Source organism: Eimeria maxima, genomic scaffold (genome assembly GCF_000499605.1).
Source record: "Eimeria maxima Weybridge genomic scaffold, Emw_scaff706, whole genome shotgun sequence".
Lineage (NCBI taxonomy): Eukaryota > Apicomplexa > Conoidasida > Eucoccidiorida > Eimeriidae > Eimeria > Eimeria maxima.
Window position 1 is genome coordinate 4,024 of NW_013566703.1, and position 8,477 is coordinate 12,500.

The following is an 8,477-nucleotide window of genomic DNA, read 5'->3' on the forward strand; positions in this document are numbered from 1 at the left end:
TATTTATTCTTTTCCTTCTTTTCTTCCTTTTTCTTCTTTTTTTATTCCTAATAATGTACAGAAGCAGCTAATACATATACAGCAGCAGCTACATAATCCAGCAGCAGCAGCAGCAGCAGGAAATAACCTCCTGCTGCTGCAGCAGCAGCAGCAACAGCAGCAGCAGCAACAGCAGCAGCAGGAAGAAGATGAATATGATCCTTTAATGTTAATCCCTTTGCGAGCAAAGGGGAGCTGGGAAGATTTATATAAATTTGTTTCTTGCAGCGGCAGCAGCAGCAGCAACAGCAGCAGCAGCAACAGCAGCAACAGCAGCAGCAGCAGCAAGACAAAAGAAGAATTAAATGAATGGCAAGTGTATCCTGATTGTCTTTCTCCTTTGCTGCAGCTGCAACCCATCAGCAGCGATCAGGCATTAGCAGCAGCAGCAGCAGCAATAACAGCAACAACAGCACCAGCAGCAGCAACAGCAGCAACAGCAGCAGCAATAACAGCAACAGATAGCAGTATACAAACTACAGATACGCATACTAACAAACTCCTCTCTCTTGAGGAAACCCCGCAGCAGCAGCAGCAGCAGCAGCAACAGCAGCAGCAAGAGCTGCTGCACCAGCAGCAGCAGCAGCAACAGCAGCAGCAGCAGCAGCAGCAGCTGTTAGATATGTTTTGTCCGTGTGAAAGGGACAGCGGAGTGTTTGAAGAAATCAACTTATGGCGCAACTTTGAATAAGGGTTTAGGGTTTAGGGTTTAGGGTTTAGGGTGTATGGGGTAGCTAAACCCTAAACCCTAAACCCTAAACCCTAAAACTTGTTTCTCTTTTTTTCCTTTATTTATTTTTTTTTGTTGCTTTTGTTGCTATTAAATATACAATAAATAACTATAAACCCTAAACCCTAAACCCTTGTGGAGTCCTAGCTAAACCCTAATAACAAGCCTCTCCTTCCCCCCGCTAAACCCTAAACCCTAAACCCTAAACCCTCAGTGTGAGTAGTGTTACTATACAACAAAGAAAGAAATACATAAATAATAAATAAAATAAAAAGAATAAAATTATTTAAATTTATTTATTTAATTTAATTTAATTATATTTATTTATTTAATTAAATAAATAAATATAAATAAATAAAATAAATAAATAAAATAAATAAATAAATAAATAAATAAATAAATATTTAAATAAGACGCAGACCACGAAGACCCTCGGTTTTTGCTTGTTTATTAGCAACAGCACCAGCTTTTTGCTGCTGCTGCTGCTGCTGCTGCTGCAGTGCAGCAGCAGCAGCAGCAGCAGAAGCCTTAAATTTATGTTTATGACTTCTTTCTCTTCTTACGCGAAGCAATTGACGAGAAATTTCTGAATTCTGCAGAAAAAAAAAAAAAACGCATGCAGCCCCAAAATATGCTGCTTCTGCTGCTGCTGCTGCTGCTGCTGTTGTTGCTGCTGCTGCTGCTGCTGCTGCTGCTGCTGCTGCTGCTGCTGCTGACGTACCTTAAAGGATGGATCTGTTGGATCAATTGCAAAGGAAGGAGCATCCAATATCCTACTAAATCTATCATCGTCAAAATTAAACTGCAAAATAAATAAATAAATAAATAAATAAATAAATAAATAAATAAATAAATAAATAAATAAATAAATAAATAATAAAATAAATAATAAATATAAATAAATAAACAGCAGCAACAGGACCAACAGCAGCAGCACTCATTATACTGCAGAAGTAACACCAATACAAACAACAACTGCAACAGCAACAACAGCAGCAGCGACAGCAACAGCAGCAGCAGCAGCAGCAGCAGCTGCTCCAGCAGCTGCAGCATCAGCAGCAATTAGTGTACCTTAAATCCTGGTTGTTGTTTTTGTTGCTGCTGCTGCATATATTCATCATCTTCTTCTTCTTCTGCTTCTTTTCCTTTTTTATTTTTTTCTTTTCTTTTTCTTTTTCTTTCTTTTTGCATTTCCTCACGATAATCAAAGTGTCTAGCATCCTCCTATTATATCACAAACCCTAAACCCTAAACCCTAAACCCTAAACCCTAAACCCTAAACCCTAAACCCTAAACCCTAAACCCTAAAATTTTCCAAAACCCTAAACCGTAAAATTTCTCTAAACACGGAAAAAAAATAAAATTTATCTAAACCCTTATCCGTATACATTCCCTAAACCCTAAACCCTAAACCCTAAACCCTAAACCCTTGCTACTTACGTCATCATCACTAAAGATTTGTTGTTGCAATTCTTGTTTTTGTTTATTTTTTGTTTTTTCTTCTTTTTCTTCATTAAATATAGGGAACTGCAACAAGACATATAACATAATATACAATAACATTTCTTTTTTTGCTGCTGCTGCTGCTGCTGCTGTTGCTACTAAACATCCTGCTGCTGCTGTTGCTGCTGCTGCTGCTGCTGCTGCTGCAGTTGAGGCGTATGTGTTAGCTGACGGCATTTTGTTGTTTTTTCTTTTTCTTCTTTCCTAGAGAACGAGAAGAAGGGAAATCATCCTGAGGTGTACAGACACCGTAAACCCTAAACCCTAAACCCTAAACCCTAAACCATAAATATAGATAAATATAAATAGTAATATAAATATAAATATATGTATATAAATATATGCAAGACAGAGTCCCCTTACCGCCTTCTCTTTTTGTTGCTGCTGCTTTTGCTGCTGCAGCTGTTGCTTCTTCTTTTGCTGCTGCTGCTTCTGCTGCTGCTGCTTCTGCTGCTGCTGCTCTTCTTCCTCCATTGATGATTCGCTGTCGCTCGCTAATGCCTCTAAGGAGTTCTTAAAGGTAACCTTCAAGTTACTACCTAATAAAAAAAAAAACAGCAGCAGCAGCAGCAGCAGCAACAATAACAACAACTGCAGCAGCAGCAGGAGCAGCAAGGGTAGAACTCGTTGCACTTGTTGCAGCAGCAGCCGCTGCTGCAACGAGTGCAGCAACTGCAGCAGCAGCCACAGACGCATCAGGAAGATGTAGTGCATCCCCTTCGGCGTTCCTAGGGTTTAGGGTTTAGGGTTTAGGGTTTACGCATACTCTTGTTTGCATTTCCTTCTTCTTCTGATGTGTCTGTTGTGTCCGCCATATCCTGCAAATCCAACAAACGCAAACCCTAAACCCTAAACCCTTAACCCTAAACCCTAAACCCTAAACCCTTAACCCTAAACCCTTAAAACCCTCTTCGTAACCCTAAACATCTAAAAGAACAAATAGGAGGGGGCCCCCATAGGGGCCCCTTTAATTGCTGCTGCATGCAAAGGGGGCCCCTCTATTAAGTGTTGCTGTGGGGCCCTGTGGGGCCCCTGAGAGTTGCAGTGAGGGTATGGATGAGGGTTTAGGGTTTGGATTAGGGTTTAGGGTTTGGATTAGGGTTTAGGGTTTGTAGATTACCCCTAATAGTTCTTTTCTATAACTCGCTAAATTATCTTCTGTTATCTTTTTCCATTTCTTGCCTCCCTTTTCTTGCTGCTGCTGCTGCTCCTTCTGCTGCTGCTGCTGCTGCTGCTGCTCTTCTTCTTCTTCCTCGTCATAATCTGAATCATCTGATGATGCTAAGAACGCCTCTAAGTCTTGTTCCTCCAACTCCTTTGCAGTAAACCTACACAGCAGCAGCAGCAGCAGCAGCAGCAGCAGCAGCAGCAAATAGAGACACAGACATTCTTTCAGCAGCAGCAGCAGCAGCAGTAGTAGTAGTAATTGTAATAGAAATAGTAGTATCAGCAGCAAGAAGGAGAACAGCAACAACAGTATCAACAGCAGCAGCAACAAATAGACCCTTCTCCTAGCAGCAGCAACAACAACAGCAGCAGCAGCAACAGCAGCAGCAGCAGCAACAGCAGCAACAGCAGCAGCAGCAACAGCAGCAGCAGCAGCAGCAGCATACTTTTTTCTAAGGAATTTAAATCTTTCCTTTGGTGTTTCATCCCATGTAAGTTGAACTTTGCAATGTTTTAATGCGCTGCTGTTTGCTGCTGCTGCTGCTGCTTCTAGTCTTTCTGCTGCTGCTGCTGCTGCTGCTGCTGTTAATTTTTCCGGTGTCTCCTCAGCTATTAAATTATCTTTTGGTAAAATTATATCATCAGGAACAATTCGCACATCTATACCGCTTAGTGCAAAACCCTAAAAATACAAACCCTAAACCCTAAACCCTAAACCCTAAACCCTAAACCCTTTTTTTCACCTTCTATCGAAACCCAAACCCTACAGCTTTTTTATCAAAACCCTAAACCCTCGTAAATAAATTCTATATTCTTTAGTGTTATAAAAATATACTCTCCTGCATATACCACAAACTAGGGTTTAGGGTTTAGGGTTTAGGGTTTAGGGTTTACAAGCTCGCAGCCATCTAATTCGTCATAAAGGGTTTGCGCTGTCTCTGCTGAATCCGTCTCGCATATTGCATAGTAGTACCTGCAACAAAACCCTAAACCCTAAACCCTAAACCCTAAACCCTAAACCCTAAGCCCTAAACCCTATAAATCATTTAAACCCATATAACCCTTGACTCCCTCAAACCCTAAACCCTAAACCCTAAACCCTCAGCTCTATTGTTCAAATAGCTAGCAGTATATCTAGCAGCCTGTCTGTCTAGTTAGTTAGCCATATGCCTAGCCAGCTAGCCACCTAGCCAGCTAGCTAGCCAGCTAGCTAGCTAGCTAGCTAGCTAGCTAGCTAGCTGTGCTTACCGTGAGCGTTCAACTTGATATTTTCTTAAGACTTCCTGCAGCGCTTTCTCTTCCTCTGCTGACGCCCGTGGCTGCTCGTCGCTGCTGCTGTCGTCGCTTGCTGCTGCTGCTGCTGCTGCTGCTGCTGCTGCAGCACCTGATCCTGATAGTCTATGCTTACGTCGCTTTCGCTCCGCCTCCTCCCAATCCTAAATACATACACAAAACCCTAAACCCTAAACCCTAAACCCTAGATACACCTCTAATCCTAAACCCTAAACCCTAAACCCTAAACCCTAAACCCTAAACCCTAAACCCTTACGATTGCTGGTCCTTTAACTTTTTCCATTTCAACTCTTTCTTTGCCAAAGTCAGAAATATAAATCTGCACAGATTTAATACGCTGTCTGCTGCTGCTGCTGCTGCTGCTGCTGCTGCTGCTGCTGCTGCCCTTTAATCCACCAAGGAATTGCTGCAGCAGCAGCAGCAACTCAGCAGCACCAACTGAGTCCCAATCTAAACCCATCAGCGCCAATCGGTTAGATACCGTTGTATCCTGCAGCAGCAGGAGCAGCAGCAGCAGCAGGAGCAGCAGCAACAGGAGCAGCAGCAGCAACAGCAACAACGCAACACAAGACAAGAATAAATATGTCGATGCTGCTGCTGCTGCTGTTGCTGCTGTTGCTGCTGTTTGAATGTAAATGCATGCTAACGCCAACGTGAGAAAAGAAGAAGAGGCTGCTGCAGCTGCAACAGCAGTAGCAGCAACAGCAGCAGCAGCAACAGCAGCAGCAGCAACAGCAGCAGCAGCAGCAGCCGCACCTTAGGTATATCTTCTGCGTCTTGCCACACGCCACTCTCCTCCTCCGCCTCGCTGCTGCTGCTGTCGCTGTCGCTGCTGTCGCTGTCGCTGTCGCTGCTGCTGCTGCTCTCCTCCTCAGCAGGAGCAGCAGCAGCAGCAGCAGCAGCAGCAAGTTCTGCTGCTGCTGCTGCATCTTCATTAACCGGTGCATATAACTGCAGCAAATCATCTTTTGCTACTTTTGCTGCTAATTGTTCCTTAGGTGTTGCTGCTAATGGTTGCTTCTTCTTCTTCGTCTTCTTGCTGCTGCTGCTGCTGCTGCTGCTGCTGCTGCTGCTGCTGCTGCTGCTGGTCCTACCATACTTATCTACAGAGGAACTATTTAGTCCTCTGCCTACTAAGAAAGAAGGATCATTAAATATACGAGAGAATCGTGGATCTGTAACAACAGCAGCAGCAGCAGCATCAAGATCTTCTGCTTCTGCTGCTGCTGCTGCTGCTGCTGCTGCTGCGGATCCTGATGATGCTCCTGCTGCTGCTGCTGCTGCTAATGCTGATGCGCGAGCCTCTGCTGCTCTTGCTGCATCTAGTTTAGCCTCTTGCTTTGTACGGGATACAGACACCGATGAGCCCTCCTGCTGCTGCTGCTGCTGCTGCTGCTGTTGCTGCAGCAGCTGCTTCTGCTCCTCTTGCTGCTTCCTTGCTGCTCTGTTAATACCAAAGCGAGGGTCAGAAGCAGCAAGAAAACGCTTATCTAGCCGTTTGCCAGGCTTTGCTGCTGCTGCTGGTGCATCTGCTGCTGCACTTGCTGCTCCTGCTGCTGCTCCCTCTGCTGCTGCTGCTGCTGCTGCTCCTGCAGCACCTGCAGCAGCACCGGGAGCCTTCTTCGGCCCCTTCTTTGGCTTTTCTTTCTCCGTCATTTCTATAATAGAAATAAACCTCCCAGAACCGACCTAAACCCTAAACCCTAAACCCTAAACCCTAAACACTAAACCCTAAACACTAAACACTTACCAGTAAACCCTAAACCCTAAACCCTATTTGCAGGGCTACTAATAAAATAAAATTAAAATAAACCCTTAAAAAGTATTTTCTTCAACTTTTTCTCCCCTTAATACTGGAGCAAATGGGGGGCCCTTCCCGACCCTGTGGGGCCCCCAGGATCTGAGGGGCCCCAGGGGGGCCCCCCCCTTCTTCGGGGGGCCCCCGTGTTATAGGGAGGGCCCCCCAGGGGGCCCCCATAGATTCTTTTATATGACATAAAAAGGGGTTTAGTTTAATGTTTTAATTTAATTTAATTTTGTACACCTCGATACACCTTGGCGTCTTTTGCTGCAGCAGCAGCAACAACCGCAACACCGTCAGCAGCAGCAGCAAGAGCAGCAGCAGCAACAACAAGAACAGCAGCAACAGTGGCAGCAACAGCACCAGCTAAAGGAAGACAGGCTACGGGGTAATGATAAGAATTAGTATATCCATTAAGGACCCTGTTTTGTCGACGAAGCCTGCAGCAGCAGCAGCAGCAGCAGCAGCAGCATCGACGGCAGCAGCAGCATCGACGACAGCAGAATAAGCAGCAACGACAACGACAGCAGCAGCAAAGACAGAAGCAGCAGCAGCAGCAGCAAGAACAGCAACTTCATCAGATGCTGTGGGGGAGAATCCGCCCCCTACAGCCAAGATGGTTGGGACATAGGGCCGCATGCGCTGCTGCTGCAGCTGCAGCTGCTGCTGTTCCTCCAGCAGCAGCAGCTACAGCAGCAGCAGCAGCAAAACTTCCCTGCTGCTTGAGCACACGACGGCAGCTGGCTAGTGGATACTCTAAGCGGGGAGCAGCAACTAGTAGCACCAATGACAGCAGCAACAGCAGCAGCAGCAACAACAACAACAGCAACAACAGCAGCAATGACAGCAGCAGCAGCAGCAGCAGCAGGCCTCTGCGGATTCAGACGGGCGTGGCTGCCACACGCGGAGATGTGCAGACACCTGGGCGAGTTGCAGCAGCAACAGCAGCAACAGCAGCAACAGCAGCAGGAACAAGTGCAGCAGCAGCAAACCCTGCAGCACCAGCAGCAACCCCTGCAGCAGCAGCAGCAGCAGCAGCAGGGGGAACCTTTGTGTCTTTATGCGAGGAATTCGTGAAGCTTATGCAAGATCTTGCTGCTGCTGCTGCTACTCCTGCTGCTGCTGCTGCTGCTGCTGCAGCTTCTCCAGCAGCAGCAGCGGCAGGCAGCTTGCCGTACTCCACGAAGGGCACGGATGTGAGCCCTCAATCAAAAGGGTTTAGGGTTTAGGGTTTAGGGTTTAGAATTAACAATTTAGAGTTTAGGGTTTAGGTTTTAGGGTTTATGAATTAGGGTTTAGGGTTTAGGGTTTATATTGTGTTGCGTACAGATAAAACATAAACTTCGTCTTGTTGCTGCTGCATTGCCGTGGTTTTGTTCTTCCCTTAATTTAGGTGTACGTACACCTCTAAACCCTAATTCTTCTTCTTCTTCTCCTCCTTCTTCTTCTTCTTCCTCTTCCTCTAGGGTTTTAGGTGTACATACACCGCAAAACCCTAATCATGAATTAAGAGAAGCATTAAAAACCCTCGCGCAAATGGAATGTCCAGTCGTCATCTTATCCAAAAAAATGTAAACCCCCAATTAGGGTTTAGGGTTTAGGGTTTAGGGTTTAGGGTTTAGGGTTTTGTTCTGGTACTACAGTATCAATAGAGCCATCATATTTATTCTTCTTTGTAGTTATCGAGGGTTTAGCCAATTGTTGTTTAGTATCTACGATTAAGGTTCTAACGCTTAGGGTTTAGGGTTTAGGGTTTAGGGTTTAGGGTTTAGGGTTTAGGGTTTAGGGTTTAGGGTTTGTGCAGGTCTAAGGAGTGTCCTACTTTTCCTCAATTTCCTTTACAAAAAATTCGCGAGGCATCGAAGCGTCTCCGTGAATCCCTACAGATACCAGAGATACTTGTAGGCAACAGCAGCAGCAGCAGCAACAGCAACAGCACCAGCA

General features: G+C 45.4%; 3 protein-coding genes across 3 annotated transcripts in view; 2 read left to right on the plus strand and 1 right to left on the minus strand.

Moving 5' to 3' along the window:
- Nucleotides 1-205: 205 nt before the first annotated feature.
- Nucleotides 206-730, plus strand: EMWEY_00041400 (hypothetical protein; the record flags this gene model as incomplete). Its single annotated transcript, XM_013482665.1, has 1 exon — nt 206-730. The coding sequence occupies one exon, from the start codon at nt 206-208 to the stop codon at nt 728-730; it is 525 nt and encodes a 174-aa protein (XP_013338119.1).
- A 443-nt stretch (nt 731-1,173) lies between these two features.
- EMWEY_00041410 (hypothetical protein, conserved) lies at nt 1,174-6,388 on the minus strand (the record flags this gene model as incomplete). The annotated part of the gene is made up of 13 exons (XM_013482666.1): nt 1,174-1,362; nt 1,491-1,571; nt 1,841-1,993; nt 2,210-2,296; nt 2,445-2,504; nt 2,636-2,811; nt 3,039-3,090; nt 3,393-3,600; nt 3,886-4,121; nt 4,334-4,412; nt 4,688-4,875; nt 4,989-5,222; nt 5,489-6,388. 13 exons carry the CDS (start codon nt 6,386-6,388, stop codon nt 1,174-1,176), a joined length of 2,643 nt encoding a protein of 880 aa, XP_013338120.1.
- Nucleotides 6,389-8,069: 1,681 nt separating this feature from the next.
- The window catches only part of EMWEY_00041420 (hypothetical protein, conserved), a gene marked incomplete at both ends in the record, with an annotated part of 813 nt that continues 405 nt past the window's right edge, over nt 8,070-8,477 (plus strand). Inside the window, 2 exons of the mRNA XM_013482667.1 lie at nt 8,070-8,104; nt 8,338-8,477. The exon at nt 8,338-8,477 is cut by the window's right edge and continues 52 nt beyond it. Coding sequence (XP_013338121.1) covers nt 8,070-8,104; nt 8,338-8,477 — 175 coding nt within the window. The remainder of the gene's footprint in view (nt 8,105-8,337) is intronic.